This window comes from Halichoerus grypus, chromosome 5 (genome assembly GCF_964656455.1).
Source record: "Halichoerus grypus chromosome 5, mHalGry1.hap1.1, whole genome shotgun sequence".
Taxonomy (NCBI): domain Eukaryota; kingdom Metazoa; phylum Chordata; class Mammalia; order Carnivora; family Phocidae; genus Halichoerus; species Halichoerus grypus.
In genome coordinates, this window is record NC_135716.1 from 145,970,576 (window position 1) to 145,987,836 (window position 17,261).

Here is a 17,261-nt window from a genome sequence, read left to right on the forward strand (position 1 = left end):
AAAATGAGGGGGGACACCTGGGTGGCTCAGTCGGTTAAGCGTCTGCCTTCGGCTCAGGTCATGATCCCAGGGTCCTAGGATCGAGTTCCGTATGGGGCTCCCTGCTCAGCAGGGAGCCTGCTTCTCCCTCTGCCTGCAGCTCCCCTTGCTTGTGCTCGCTCTCTCTCTCTGACAAATAAATAAAATCTTTTAAAAAAATAAAAATTAAATAAAAATTTAAAAATTAGGGTTCTTCCGTCAAATAAGTTTAGATAATACTGGGTTAAACAAGTTAAACATATTTCTTTATAGCAAGACATTCAGAGCCTTTATTATTATTACATGTGTATTATGTCTAAAAGGGGGTTAAAGGGGGACACCTGGGTGGCTCAGTCAGTTAAGTGTCTACCCTCGGCTCAGGTCATGATCCCAGAGTCCTGGGATTGAGTCCTGCATCAGGCTCCCTGCTCAATGGGGAGTCTGCTTCTCCCTCTGCCCCTCCCCTCTACGCATGCTCGCTCTCTCTCTCAAAAATAAATAAATAAAATCTTTAAAAATAAAATAAAATTAAAAAATAAAACTACCACCGGGAAGAGAAAGACTCCCCCACAAATGTGAAAATACTGAACAATATTACTGCAGATCAAAGCATGACTGCAGGAAGGGTCTGAAAAGTACAGCAAATTCAAGGTGGTAATCTTTGAAAAGCATAGCTCTGGGAGAAAAAAAGGGGGCAAAAAGAAAGGGAAAGGTGTCCTTTGGTAGCTGGATAGTGAAAGAGGAAAGAAGCAAAAGGGGAAATCTTTAGGGTCCTGCAAGACAAAAAAGAGAGAGAGAGAAATCAGAGGACACACAACCCATCTTTCAAAAAAAATCCACTACAGATATAAGACATTACTACACTGACATAAGAGGGAGCCATAGAACCAGGAATCACCCCAAATCACAATGCAATAAAAAACTAAAAATTATTAATAAATTCAAAAAATTAAGAGGCGACTGGGGCTCAGTTGGTTAAGCGTCTGACTTGATTTTGGCTGAGGTCATGATCTCAGCATTGTGATATTGAGCCTCATATTGGGCTCCAAGTTGCGCATGGAGCCTGCTTAAGATTCTCTCTCCCCACCTCCCTCTGCCCCTCCCCACCCCCACCACTCATGCGTGTGTCCACACATGCTCTCTCTCTCTAAATAAATAAATAAAATAAAGTAAAATAAAATAAAATGAAATAAAATAAGATAAAAGTACATCTAGAAATTTAAAAAATATTTCCATGAAACAACTCTTACGTAAAAAAAATTTAAGGAAATGCAAATGGAAATTATAAAACTTCTGTGAAAAATGATACTGAAAACACTTCATATCACAATCAATGTGATAAGTTTAAAACAGTAAACAGGAAAATACATAGCACTGAACACAGAAAGAATGATAAAATGTAATATTATTCAGCAATGAAGAGGAATAATGTTCTAATACATGCTACTCATGAATGAACTGTGAAGACATTATACTAAGTGAAAGAATCCAGTCACAAAAGTCCACATATTATGATTCCATTTAAATGAAATGTTCAGAATATGCAAATCCATAAAAACAGAAAGCAGACAGTGGTTGCCAAGGAGGAGAGGAGAGGGAGAGGGTAATGGAGAGGACCACTAATGGGTATGGGGTTTCCTTTTGGGGTGATGAAAATGTTATGAAATTAGGTAGTGGCAATGGTTGCACAACTCTGAATATAGTAAAAATCACTGAATTGTACACTTTAAAAGAGTGACTTTTATGGGATGTGAATTATATCTCAATAAAGTTGTCATTAAAAAGAAAGAAAATGTATTAAATTTCCAACTCAAAAACTAGAAAAACAACAACTGAAGTAAACTAAAAGAAAGCACAAAGAAGATAAAAGCAGAAATTAATTTGGCAAAGAATAAAAAGAGCAGACATAATCAAGATCCTGTTATTTTGAAAAATTTAACAAATAAACTACTACTAATTTAAAAGGAAAGCAGGAATACACAAAAATAAGAAATAACAAGAGAGGGGCACCTGGGTAGCTCAGCTGGTTGAGCATCTGACTCGGTTTCAGCTCAGGTCATGATCTCAGAGTCTTGGGATCGAGCCCCAAGACAGGCTCACCACTCAGTGGGGAGTCTGCTTGAGACTCTCTCCCTCTTCCTCTGCCCCTCCCCCTGCTCATGCTCACGCACTCTCTCTATCTCTCTCTCAAATAAATAAATAAATCTTTAAAAAAAATAACAAGAGGGAAATACCATTGATAGAAATAAGTTTTAAAGTTGTAAAAGACTACTTTTCAGACTTCTATACAAAGATTTGGAAATCTAAATGAAATGGATAATTTCCTAGAGATATACAGACTGCCCAAAACGACCTCACTAAAGATAAGATGTTCAAACATAAAGAAATATATAAATTACCAAGCAACTACCAAAAAGAAAAAACGAGAAAGAAAAACAGGCCGAGATGTTTTCACAGGGAATTCTACCAAACCTACAAAGATCAGGTAGTCCCAATACTCCACAAATTGTATCAGAGCATTAAAAGTAAAGAAAGGCTTCCTATTTCTTTTTATAAAGCAGGTATAAAATTAATACAACTTGGTATTAAAACAAGGAAAAAAGAAAAGGAAAAAGATAAGGAAAAAAGCAGGAAAAAAAGAAAATTATACATCAATATCACTTATGAATATTGATTTAAAGTACTAAATAAAATAGTGACAGAATCTAACCCCCCACTAAAAAAAAAAAAAAATCAATACATCATGACCAAGTGGCATTCATTCCAGAAATGCAAAGTTGGTTCAATATCAGCAATCCATTAATAAAATATTCTAATAACAGATCTAAATGAGGGACATAATGCAATTAATTCAACAGATGCTGGAAAAAGCCTTTAACAAAATACAATTTCCCATTCCTGAAAGATAAAAAAAAAAAAACTCAAGAAAACAACTGACAAATACTTTCTGAACACAACAAAATTATATATATATAAAAGATCCTGAAGCCAGCAGCCAGAATCTTACTTAATGGGATAATAACATCCCCCATAATGGATTATTATGAGAATTGAATAAGACAATATAGGTATGGGAATTCATTCAACAAATATTTATTGAGTATTTACATATGCTAGGGACTGTAGAAGAGAAAGGAAAAAACAAACAAAACAATTTTCTTCTGTCTAGATTACATGCCAAGCACTGTACTAAGCTGGGTATATTGAAAGTAAATAAAACAGACAGGGATCCTGCTTTCATGGAGTTTACAGAATAATGAGGAAGACAAAAATTAAACAAATAAAACCACACACAAAATATATATGAATATAAACAGTGCTAGATGCTATGAAGGAAAGCAATAGGGGGCTATCTATGAACGAGAATAACAGGAGGGACCTACTTCAATTTGAATGGTCAAAGACAGCCTTTCTTTGAAGATTAATTAATTACAGAATACCTGTTTTGTGCCAGGCACTGTTCTCAATAACAGTCAATGAACAGGGAATAAAACAAAAATCAGTGGCCTTATGGAACTTAGATTCTGGCTGGAAGAGACAGTCAGTAAGAAAAAATACATATGCCAGATTTTTATAAGTGTTACGTAAAATAGTAAAGCCGGAGACAGAGGATAGGGAGTTCTGGGAAAGAGGGTGATGAAAGAAGCAGATGACAATACTTAAGCAAAACCTGATTGAAATAAGGGAGCTAGCACTGATGAGATCTTAGGGTAGAGCATTCCAGAAGTGGAAAGGGCAAGTCCCTGCCTGAAGTAGGAATGTGCTTATTGTTTTCGAAAACAGAAAGGATAATGTGGCTAGAGTACAATGGTGAAAGAAAAAAAGTGGTAAGAGATGAGGTCAGAAAGCTAAGGAGGGTGGGGGACCAGATTGTGTAGAAGTTTGCAGGCTATAGTAAGACTTCTAAGTTTCAATCTGAACGTGATGAGAGCACATGCAGAGTTTCGAGCAGAGGAGTGAAATGATCTGGCTTATATGTTAAACACACTGCTCTGAAGCAGGATTTAGACTCTAATATAGCTGTTAAGTACTGCGTTGTCCTTCCCCCTGCTCAAAATAAAGTTGTTTCTTAACTATAACTGTCTGCTATACTCCTGTAGCAGCTAGGGATGCTTGGTCTCATACATGTCAATAAAACTAAATATTGATTTGACTGGTGATTCTTGAATTAAAAAACAAAAAACAAAACAGACAAACAAAACACTGCTCTGGCTATAAAGTGAAGATTTGCCTGTAGAGATACATAAGCAAAAGCAGAAAAAGTTAGGACTCCTACAATCCAAGTGAGAAATGATGGTGGCTTGCACTATAGTATAAGTGGTAGAAAGGGTAAGAAATGGATATTGAAAAATCAGTGAAAACGTTTGCCAATACAGTGAATGTCAAGTTCAAGTAGAATCAAGAACAGCTTCAAGGTTTTTGGCCAAAGGTCCTAGAAAGATGGAGTTACCATTTATTGAATGGGGAAAACTTCAGGAAGAACAGAGGGAAAAGGGAATTCAGGGAAAGAATTAGGACTTCAGTTTTAGACCTATTAAATTTGAGATGCCTCTTTGACATCCAAGTGGAGATACTTTTGTAAAGTGTTGGATATATGAGACAAGTTTTTTTTTTCTTTTAAGACCTAAAGGATGGGGGTGCCTGAGTGGCTCAGTCAGTTAAGCATCTGACTCTTGATCTCAGCTCTGGTCTTGATCTCAGGGTTGTGAATTCAAGTCCCATCTTAAAAAAAAAAAAAAGGATGAGGACAGCTGACCTTGAAAGAATGGAGTAAAGAGCACTGTAGCCAAAGGGAAGGGAATATGAGATTCTAAGGCAGAAAACAGTTTGGCTTACTGAAGACACTGATAAAAAGGCCAATGTGCTTAAACCCAGGAGACTATACAACCAGAATGAAAACAATAAGAAATTATTTTTTAAAATACACAGTCTCATTATTATACAATAACAAATAATGAATACACATTTTGGTACCTAAATGCTACAGACTGTGTCCCTGACAAAATTCGTATGTTGAAGCCCTAACCCTCAGTGTGACGGTATTTGGAAACAGGACTACTGGGAGGTAATTAGGGTAGACGAGGTCATGAGGGTGAGGCCTTCATGACGAGTTAGTGCCCTTACAATAATCCTTTTAAGAAGGGGAAGAGAAAGATGTTTCCTTCTCTCACTCTGTCTCTCTCATTCTCTTTCTCTCTCTCCCTGCACCTGCACAAAAGAAGAGGTCATCTGAGTACACATGAATCTGAGTACACATGAATCTGAGTACACATGAAGCGAGGGCAGCCAGCTACAAGCCAAAGGAAAAGACCTCAGAATAAAAGCTATCTTGCACCTTGATCTTGGACTTCCCAGCCTCTAGAACTGTGAGAAATAAATTTTTGTTGTTTGAGCCACCCAGTCTATGATATTTTGTTATAGCAGCCTGAGCAGACTAATATACTGGAATTGGGGTTACACTAAACAAAAAATGTAAAATATGTGGATGGTTTTGGAAACAGGAGGTGGTTATAAGGAAACTGCTAGTGAAAGCCTAAAGTGCCTTAAAGAAACTATTACTAGAAGCCTCCAGATCCTTTGAGGATGCTGTTGGTGAGGGTTTGCAAAATGATAAAACCTTACTGAAGACTAGAGGAAAGGAAATCCTTGCTACAATAGAAGCAGAAATTATAATAACACTATTATCTGCAGTTACGTGAAAATTAGATAATAAGGAAAATATTGAAGGTGCCACATGGTTTCTTCTTGGTAAAAATCTATATTGCTATATAGAGGAGAGGGCTATTAACCAAAAAGAATTCAGGACTTGATGATTTTGAAAATTCAAGCTTCTCAAATGGGAAGAGATGCTAAAATTAAGAAATGGCCTTTGAGCAAAGATCAAATCCAGGGCACTGCCAGGAAAAAATGGTCCAAAGATGAGGCCCAGGGTGTGACAATCTTTTGTTAAAGATCTCAGATCAGGGGCGCCTGGGTGGCTCAGCCGTTAAGTGTCTGCCTTCGGCTCAGGTCATGGTCCCAGGGTCCTGGGATCGAGCCCTGCATCAGGCTCCCTGCTCCGCGGGAAGCCCGCTTCTCCCTCTCCCACTCCCCCTGATCGTGTTCCCTCTCTCGCTGTGTCTCTCTCTATCAAATAAATAAAATCCTTAAAAAAAATTAAAATTTAAAAAATTAAAAAAAAAAAGATCTCAGATCAAAAGTGATGCCTTAGAATATAGTTCGAACAGAAAAAAAGCCCTCTAAAGAGAAAAGGGCTGCGCCTCACAAATCCTCTCATGATTGATAAGAACTACAAGGAAGCTTAAGAATATTGTCCCTCAGCCATCTCAGAAAAGACCCAAGGAAGGAGAGCTTATCTCAAAGGGATTTGTAGGTATAGCTTTTTGTCTAATGGAGTGACCTAAGATGATTCACAAGAGACCCACAAAATTCTTAAGAATAATCTACAGAGAGCATTCTTGAGTATTAAACATTCTATTTTTTACCTCGTAGGTGGTTTTGATCACAGTGAGGAGCTCTGTGAGAATTCACTAAGCTGTATATTTATGTTTTGTGTACTTTTCTGTATTGAGTTTTAATACCCAGCACTGAAAATGTTTTGACTTTAAAAAAAAACTGGGTTCAACCCACTAACTTGATTCCATCATTTCCTAGCAGGTCACAACCCACAGACTGAAAAATCTAGGGTAAGAGCTGTGGTAGTGAAAGGAACTGGAAGGAAGAAACACTGGGAGTCTGCAGTTAGAATTGACAGGACATAATGAGGGACTGGGAGTCTGCAGGTAGAATTGACAGGACATAATGAGGGACTGGAATAGGGGAAAAGGCCGGAGAGGTGTCAAAGATGATTCATGTTTCTGCTTTGAACATCTGAACAGATGGAAGTGCCACTTACTGAGACGAGGAAACTAGAAAAGGAACAAGTTTAAAATTATGGGAGACCAGAATTAAGAGTCTACATCTGAACATGTTAAATTTGGGACGCCTGAGTGGCTCTGTCGGTTAAGCGTCTGCCTTCAGCTCAGGTCATGATCCCAGGGTCCTGGGATCGAGCCCTGGCATTGGGCTCCTTGCTCAGCAGGGAGCCTGCTTCTCCTTCTGCCTGCCGCACCCCCTGCTTGTGCTCTCTCTCTGACAAAAAAAAAAAAAAAAAAATCTTTAAAAAAATAAAAAATAAAAATGAACATGTTAAATTTGAGATGCCTATTAAAGATACAAGCAGAGATCCAAGATGCCAACTGGATATGGGAGTACAGAGGCCATCACTGGCCCCCCTCTTCCCATAAGTATATTACTTTGTTTTTTTTTTCCTCACAGGACTAATAATTAACTGAAATTATCTTCATTTTTTTCATATTGTCTGTCCCAAACTAGAAATTTAAGCAAAAATTTCATATCTCATCTGCTTATTGATAGCTTGTGATGAAAGCACTAACATACTTAATTATTTTTCCCTCTTAAATGTCCTTTTAGGTCTGTCTTTGTAGTTTCCTACCACAAAAGAAATGAAATATATTTGCCTATTCCTTGATTCCAAGTTTGCCATGTAACTTGCTTTGGTCAACAGCCTAAGTCTCAAAAGGCTTTACATGTTGCAAATTACTCTCTTGTCCTGCTGTCACCATGAAAAGGACATGCCAGGGCCGGCTCTCTGGTCCCAGGAGGAGGAGAGACATATGACCCTGACAAACAAGAGTGGAACAGAGCTTCCACCAACTTATAGCCATATGATTAACCCAAATAAGGTCTGAGCTCAGCTTAGATGAGCTGATTCCCAATCTACTAACTTGTAAACTATAATAATAAATAATTATTTTTTTAAATCACTGAGTTTTGGCATAGTTTATTACAAAGCAATAGCAAATTGATATACTGCTATATTCCAATGCCTAGAACAGTGCCTAGAATATAATGAGAGCTCAAATAATATTTTAATTGAAAAGGAAATGGACAAGGAATAGCCAAAGAGGTAAGAAAAACCAGGAGAATGAGGTGTCATGAAAGCCAAGAGAAGAATATGTTTCAAGAAGGAAGTGGTCAAAGGGATTAATGGTGCTGAGGTCTGTTAAATTAGGATTAAAATGTATGTACCGGATATGGCAACATGGTGTTCAATGGTAGCCTTGAGAAAGGAGGGAAGCCAGATTGGAATGGACTGAGTTTAAAAATGTAGGAAATAGCTTTAGGAAAGAAAATTCTCCTGGCCAAAAACTGGCAATGCTCCTCCCACCATTCTTCTCTGAAGATTTTTTTCCTTTCTAATTATTTGATCTATCAAACAACCTGGGATATTTTTCCTAGAGAGAATAGGAATGTTGAACTTTTGAGTATAATCATTTCCTTTCTTATCTAATAGTACACAGCAAGGCACTGGTTCAGGGTCACACACTTAAAAAAAAATCCCATCTGCACTATCCCACGCTTTAACTAACTGTCTAGGGCAAGCCAATCATTGATCATCAGTCAAAAAATTAGGATGTAAACCTATAAAATGCAAATCAACTATGAAATTTAAATCTAATAAAACATTATGGAATGACAGATGATGGATTCTTGGTGAATTCAAGTACTAAGAATTAAATTTGGCTATATAAACATATTACCAACAGCATGCTTTAAGTGTCATCATATTCAGAACTTAGAAACCTCAATTTATAATTCATGATTAAAGGGGACAAGATTTATGTTATTTTTCCTATTTCAATTTCTTGGCATGGATCATTCTAGGTACTTCCCATATGATGTCTTATATATAATACTTTCTCTACAACTAAACCCTTTGTGGACTATTTCTTCAATTTAATTCAAAAACCATTTTATATTTTATATATCTTGGCATTGTCCACAGATCCTGAATAAATTCTTGTTGTTTCTCATCACATGCATACAACTACCAATAGACCTTAAAATTTTTTTAACATACCATATTTTTCCATGTGCTCTTTCCCAGCACACGCAAACATCTGAGGAGCAACTGGTTTGGCAGACAATCCATATTTATTGATCAGGACCTCAAGATGTTTATCAATTGGGTTGGTCCTATGTGAAGACTAAGAGAGAGGAAAAAAAATCAATAAGTACTTGATATGATAAGGGTCTCATTCAACTCTTACACTGTAATAGTTGCATATTCTAAGACATATGCATATTCTAATATGAAAGACATATGCATATTCTAAGCACATAGTAAAGCAAAAATAAGCAATGTGAATAAAATCAGTCAGGAAATGCTTTGCAAGGAAACGTGGAAAGGAAAAATAATCAAGTGAAGTATTAATTTTTCATGAAATATTTATAAAGAATCCAGTAGGGTGTGCTCCTGGATAGCTCAGTCGATTAAGCGCCCAACTCTTAGTTTCAGCTCAGGTCATAATCTCGCGGTGTGGGATCGAGCCAGCATGGGGCTCTGCACTCAGCATGGAGTCTGCTTTGGATTCTCTCTCCCTCTCCCTCTTGCTCTCTCTCTCTCAAATAAATAAATAAATAAAATCTTTAAAAAATAATAATAAAATAAAAATAAATAAAGAATCCAGTAGGTACCCATAACTACTCAAGGTGCTGGGGATAAAATAGTGAACAAAACAGATAAAGCCTCTGCTCATCTGGCATTTACATCTGTGGCAGGGAGGGGGCAAAAGGTGATGAAGATAAAAATAAATTAAAATGTAAATAGGGGCGCCTGGGCGACTCAGTCAGTTGAGCGTCTGACTCTTGACTTCAGCTCACGTCATGATCTGAGGGTTGTGGGATCAAGCCCTGCCTCAGCTCCATGCTCAGTGCAGAGTCTGCTTGTCCCTCTCCTGCTCCTCCCACTCACTTACTCTCTCACTCTCAAATAAATAAATAAATCATTTTTTAAAATTTAAATAATAATGCTATAAAGAAGAATAAATCCAAGTAAGAGAATAAAGACTGAATGTAGGAAGTGCTACTTTATACACAACTGTCAGGGAAGGTCTCATCGACAAAATGGTATTTGAGCAGGAATGTGAAGCGGTAAGGGGTAAGTCATTTGGGCAACCTTGGAGAGGAACATTCTAGGCAGAGGGAACAGCAACAAAAAAGATCCTAAGGCAGGAGCATGCTTGGGTGTTTGAGAAAAGAAGTGAATTAAGATTAAAATAAAGCGGGCACCTGGGTGGCTCAGTTGGTTAAGCAACTGCCTTCGGCTCAGGTCATGATCCCGGAGTCCTGGGATCGAGTCCCACATCGGGCTCCCGGCTCAGCGGGGAGCCTGCTTCGCCCTCTGACCCTATCCCCTCTCATGCTGTTTCTCTCTCTCTCTCTCTCAAATAAATAAATAAATAAAATCTTTAAAAAAAAAAAAAAAAAAGATTAAAATAAAGCAATACTCAGAGAGTATAATCACCTTTGTTTCCATGGTTCTAGAGTACAAGAACATAGTTCCTACTACTAATATTCCACAAAGGGAAAGCTAACAGTTTCTTCTCAGTTTACCTACTAGATTATGAACTCCCTGAAGTCATGAATTCTTTTTCATACACCTTTGTACAGATACCCAATGCCTAGTGTATGGACTGCCACATAGTAAACATTCTACAAATAATTGTTGAATGAATAAATGAAGATTATTTTTTGGTGGCACAAGGGCTTCCAGAGGGAATACTGTTCAGCCATTCTCTTTGAAGAAGAGAAAAAAGTCTTTTTTTTATTTTGTAGGCTCCATGCCCAGCATGGAGCCCAGTGCAGGACTTCAACTCATGACCCTGAGATCAAGACCTGAACTGAGATCAAGAATTGGATGCTCAACCAACTGAGCTACCCAGACACCCCAAGAAAAAATAATCTTAAAGGAAGAAAATTATTGTTAGATACGATAAAAAAAACTTGATAATCCAAAGGATACTTTAATATAAATGGGTCTTGTATAGTCTCTGAACACAGAAATCTTAAAAATAAGTACATATAATTATGTGTTTGGATGGCCACAGATGGAAATTTTTTTGTCAAAAGAAATTTTCAAAAACAAAGAGAAAATGTTCATTGCTAAGTAAAAAAAGGAATGCTAATTAAAACAATGATATACAACTTCTGCTTCTAGACATGATGGATTACAGAAAACAGATTTATCCTTCTACCTTAACCAACTAAAAACCTGGACAAAATATACAAAGCAATCGTTTTCAGACAATGTACCAGTAGAAAGCATTGTATAGTGATCTCTGAGTTAAGGAAAATAAATAAGATGAGCATTATGATTGTCCCCAGATTGCTACCTGTAAAGAGTAGGGAGGAGAAACACAGAGTCCAGCAGTCTTCCTAAGTTGAAGAAACAGAGTTTAGAGTTCAGAGAAACCAAGCCATCTAGAATTCACAGAGAAAAGAAAGAGAGAGAGGGGGTGAGCATATGTACATGCTCTGAACATACAAAGAGTGTTCTCCCTGAGTCTTCAGTGAGTCTGATCAATACATGAATATGAGGAAACTACTGAGATAATGAAAAAAAAAAAAAATCACTGGACAGGAGTAGACAGAACAATTCCCAATGCTCACACAGGGCCAGAAATAGTTCTTATTCTCAAGAACCACAATAGAAAGATCTCCTAACATATGGGGTATCAATAGAATCCTGAGGTTATTGTCTGAAAGGCCAGGCCAGTTTAGCCTATGAATAAAGGCTGTTCTGATTCTACCTAACAGAGCTTAAAAGCAAATCTCAAAAGGATCAAACCATTTCTAAAAGAAACTGCCCCAGAACACATCCCCAAATAGTAAAAGGAATATAAAAATTCAACATTCAACAAAGTAAAATGTACAATGTCTAGCATCCAATCACAAATCATAAGGTATGCAATGAAATAGAAAAATACAACCTGTAAAGAGTAGACTAATCAATCAATAGAAAGACTTAGAAATGACACACGATAGAATTAGTAGATAACATTAAGACAGTTTTAAATATTCTCCAATTGTTCAAGAAGGCATAAGCATAAGCATGACAATGAAAAATATGGAAGATATAAAAAAAGACCCATACAAAACTTTTAGAGACAAACAAATACAGTATCTGAAATGGAAAGTACACTGAATGCAATTAACAGCAGACTAGACAATATAGCCGATTAGTGAACTTAGGTACATAAAAAAAAACCATGAAGAGAAAAAGAACTCTAGAAAAAAAATTAACAAAGTATCCGTGAGTCATAGAACAACAATCAAGTTTAGTAAATGTGTCATTGGAGTTCCAGAAAAAGAGAAGATGGAAAGAAAGAGAAGTCAGAAGGAAAATATTTTAAGATAGAATGGCTGGGGACACCTGGGTGGCTCAGTCAGTTAAGCATCCAACTCTTGATTTCACCTCAGGTCATGATCTCAGGGTCATGAGATCGAACCCCTAATCAGGCTCCGTGTTCAGCACTGAGTCTGTTTGTCCCTCTCCCTCTGTTCCTCCCCCCACTCATGCTTACTCTCTCTCTCAAATAAAAAAATAAATCAAAGACATAAAGGCTGAAAATTTTCCAAATCTGATGAAAACTATAACCCACATGTCCAAGAACCTCAAGAAACACCAAGCACAAAAAACACGATAAAACTTCACCAAAGTACATCATAATAAAATTGGTTAAAATCAGTGCTAAAGACAAAATCTTAAAAGCAACCAGAGAAAAAGGTACATTAAGAATATAGGAACAACTCAGGGTGCTTTGGTGGTTCACTCAGTTAAGCAAGGGACTCTTAGTTAATTTCAGCTCAGGACTTGATCTCAGGGTCGTGAGTTTAAGCCCCACATTGGGCTCCATGCTTGGCATAAAGCCTACTTAAGAAACAAAAAAAAAGAATATAGGAACAACAACAAAATAAGAATGACAGCAGACTTTATATCAGAAAAAATGAAAGCCAAAGACAGTGAACCAATATCCTTAAAGCACTAACTTTTTTAAAAAAATTAATGCTAAACTAGAATTCTGTACCTAGCAAATATATCTTTCAAAAAATAAGGTAAATAAAGACTTATTAAAACATACAAAAGCTAAAGAGAATTCATCACCAGCAGATCAGCACTACACAAAATGTTAAAGAAAATTCTTCTGGCAAACGGAAAATGATCCTAGAAGGAAATGTGAATCAATATAAAGGAGTAAAGAGCACTGAAAAATGATAAATATGTGGATAAATACAAATTATCTTTAAAATTATCTTTAAAAAATAAAATTATATTTTTTCAAAACTGACTATTTAAAGTAAATTCAGGGGGTCCCTCTCGGCTCCCCTCCCTCTTCGGGAGCTTTATACTATCCCTCAATAAACTTTGCTTTGCTGCCCACAAAATAAATAAATAAATAAATAAGTAAATTCAATAACTGTTGTAGGGTTTATAATACATATAGATAGATAGCTATAAAATGTGCTTCTGGAAGAGGCAAACAAAAAACATACTTTGTAAGGTTCTTATAATACTATAGTGTACAGTCACAATACTACTCAAAGGTGATCTGTGAATAAGTTAAAAATATATACTATACTCCAACAATACATTAAAAAAAAAAAATCACTCACCACAATCAATTGGGATTTAGTCCTGGGGTTACAAGGGTGGTTCAATATCCACCAATCAATCAACATAACACATCACATCAATAAGAGAAAGGATAAAAATGATATGATCATTGCAAAGATGCAGAGAAAACATTTGACAAAGTACAACATCCATTCATGACAAAAACCTTCAACAAAGTAGGTTAAGAGGGAACATAATAAAGTCCATATATGAAAAACCCACAGCTAACATCATCCTCAATGGGGAAGAACTGAAAGCCTTTCCCCTAAGGTCAGGAACAAGACACTGATGTCCACACTCACCACTTCTACTCAACATAGTATTGGAAAGTGCTAGCCATAGCAATCAGATAACAAAAAGAAATAAAAGGAATACATATCAATAAGGCAAAAGTAAAACTTTCACTATTTGCAGATGACATGACACTATATATCAAAAACCCAAAAGACTCCACCAAAAAACTGCTAGAACTGACAAATGAATTCAGTAAAGTCACAGGATACAAAACCAACATACAGAAATCTATTGCATTTCTTTATAACAATATTGAAGCAACAGAAAGAGAAATTGAGAAAACAATCCCATTTACAATTGCACCAAAAATAATAAGATACCTAGGAATAAACCTAATCAAAGAGGTGAAAGACCTGTACTCTGAACACTATAAAACACTGATGAAAGAAATTGAAGATGACACAAAGAAATGGAAAGACATAGGGCACCTGGGTGGCTCAATTGTTTAAGCATCCGACTCTTGATTTCAGCTTATGGTCATGAGATCAAGCCCTGCATTGGGCTCCACGCTCAGCACTGAGTCTGCTTGTCCCTCTCCCTCTGCTCCTCCTCTCTCTCTCTCAAATACATAAATAAAATCTTAAAAAAAAAAAAAAGAAATGGAAAGACATTCCAAGCTCATGGATTGGAAGTTCAAATATTGTTAAAATGTCTATACTACCCAAAGCAATCTACACATTTAATGCAATCCCTGTCAAAATACCACCAGCAGGGCGCCTGGGTGGCTCAGTTGGTTAAGCGACTGCCTTCAGCTCAGGTCATGATCCTGGAGTCCCGGGATCGAGTCCCACATCGGGCTCCCTGCTCAGCGGGGGGTCTGCTTCTCCCTCTGACCCTCTTCCCGCTCGTGCTCTCTGTCTCTCATTCTCTCTCTCTCAAATAAATAAATAAAATCTTAAAAAAAAAAAAAAATACCACCAGCATTTTTCAGAGAGCTAGAACAAACAATCCTAAAATTTATATAGAACCATAAGAGACTCCAAACAGCCAAAGCAATCTTGAAAAAGAAAAGCAAAACTGGAGGCATCACAATTCTGGACTTCAAGTTATATTACAAAGCTGTAGTTATCAAAACAGTATGATACTGCCACAAAAATAGATATGTAGATCAATAGAGCGGAATAGAAAATGCAGAAATAAGCCCACAATTAGATGGTCAATTAATCTTTGACAAATCAGGAAAGAACATCCAATGGGAAAAAGACAGTCTCTTCAACAAATAGTGTTGGGAAAACTGGACAACAACATGCAAAAGAATGGAACTGTACCATACACAAAAATAAATTCAAAGTAGATTAAAGACCTAATTGTGTGACCTGAAACCATAAAAATCCTAGGAAAGCACGGGCAGTAATTTCTCCGACATCAGCTGTAGCAATGTTTTTTCTGGAAAGGTTCCCTGAGACAAGGGAAACAAAAGCACAGCAAAAGAAACAATCAACGAAACTAAAAGGCAACCTATGGAATGGGAGAAGATATTTGCAAATATCATATCTGATAAAGGGTCAATATCCAAAATATATAAAGAACTTATAAAACTCAACACCCAAAAAACAAATAACCCACTTAAGAAATAGGCAAAAGACATAAACAGACACTTCTCTAAGGAGAACATACAGAGGGCCAACAGACAGATGAAAAGATAATCATCATCACGCACCATCAGGGAAATGCAAATCAAAACTACAATGAGATATCACCTCACACCTGTCAGAATGGCTAAAATAAAAAATACTAGAAACAACAGGTGTTGGCAAGGTTGTGGAGAAAAAGGAATCCTCTTGCACTGTTGGTGGGAATGCAAACTGGTCCAGTCACTGTGGAAAACAGTATGGGGGTTCCTCAAAAAGTTAAAAATAAAACCTACCTTATGATCCAACACTACCAGGAATTTACCCAAAGAATACAAAAACACTAACCCAAAGGGATACATGCACCCCTATGCTTATAGCAGCACTGTTTACAATAGCCAAGATATGAAAAGAGCCCAAGTATCCATCGATTGATGAATGGATAAAGAAAATTTGATACACACACACACACAGGAATATTATATGGTGATAAAAAAGAATGAAATCTTGCCGTTTGCAATGACATGGATGGAGAGAGAGTATAATCCTAAGTGAAATAAGTCAGTCAGAGAAAGACAAATACCATAGGATTTCACTCATATGTGGAATTTAAGAAACAAAACAGAGGAGCAAAGGGAAAAAGAAAGAGAGACAAATCAAGGAACAGATTCTTTTTTTTTTTTTTAAGATTTTATTTATTTATTTGACAGACAGAGACATAGTGAGAGAGGGAACACAAGCAGGGGGAGTGGGAGAGGGAGAAGCAGGCTTCCCTCGGAGCAGGGAGCCTGATGCAGGGCTCGATCCCAGGACCGCGGGATCATGACCTGAGCTGAAGGCAGACGCCCAACGACTGAGCCACCCAGGCACCCCCAAGAAACAGATTCTTAACTGTAGAGGACAAACTGATGGTTACCAGAGGGGAGGTGGGTGGGGGGATGGGTGAAATAGGTGATAAAGATTAAGGACCGCACTTGTCATGATAAACATCACATGATTAAAATAAAAACATCTTTTAAAAAGTTAAATTATTGTATTTACTATGTTTTGAGACAAAAAATATTCTGCTTGAGAAAAGAATGATAAAGATATCTGTTGAATAAGAAAAAAAAGATATATACTATAAATCCTAAAAGCAAGACAAAACACCAGAGATACAGTTAATGAGCTTATAAAACAACTAATGTGAAATTACCAAAAAAAAAAAAAAAATCTCAACAGAAGACAAAAAAGGAACAAAGAAGATATTGAACAAAAAGAAAACAAGTAGCAAGACAGTAGATTTAAACCAGTGTTGTCCTAGTAAATGCTTAATAACAGGCTCACAAGGGTGGAAGAGACCTAACTGATATATTTACCAATTTTTGTTGTGTAAATACTCCTACCACAGCTAATTTAAATCACTGAAAGCAAAGATGAGAAGAGATATGCACAATCAAATCTTGCAAGCTAGTATGAGCCAGAGGTATCAGTTTCAGCTAACCACTAATTTAAACCCTATATATCAATAACCATATTAAATGAAAAGATATAAAAAGCCCAATTAAAAGGCAGAGATTGATATATTGCTAAAAGCAAGACCCAACTATATGTTGCCTACAAAAATCTAATTCAAAAACCACAGTGAAATAGCACCTAAATCTCAGCCACTATGAAAAATAGTATGGAAGTTCCTCAAAAATTTTTTTAAAAACTACCACATGATTCAGCAATTCCACTTCTGTGTATTTATCTAAAGAAAACAAAAACACTAACTCTAAAAAATATATGCATCCCCATGTTGTTGATTGCAGCATTATTTACAATAGTCAAGATATGGAAACAACCTAAACGCCCACCAATGGATGAATGGATAAAGA

At 36.7% G+C, this 17,261-nt stretch overlaps 1 protein-coding gene and 1 non-coding gene across 2 annotated transcripts in view; one reads left to right on the forward strand and one right to left on the reverse strand.

The window, feature by feature from the left end:
• The window catches only part of SCP2 (sterol carrier protein 2), a 112,044-nt gene that overhangs the window by 65,846 nt on the left and 28,937 nt on the right, over positions 1-17,261 (reverse strand). Inside the window, exon 6 of the mRNA XM_078073140.1 lies at positions 8,942-9,068. Coding sequence (XP_077929266.1) covers positions 8,942-9,068 — 127 coding nt within the window. The remainder of the gene's footprint in view (positions 1-8,941; positions 9,069-17,261) is intronic.
• On the forward strand, positions 4,014-4,145 carry LOC118524862 (small nucleolar RNA SNORA63). Its single transcript, XR_004911862.1, has one exon. It is a non-coding gene; the product is annotated as a small nucleolar RNA SNORA63 (small nucleolar RNA).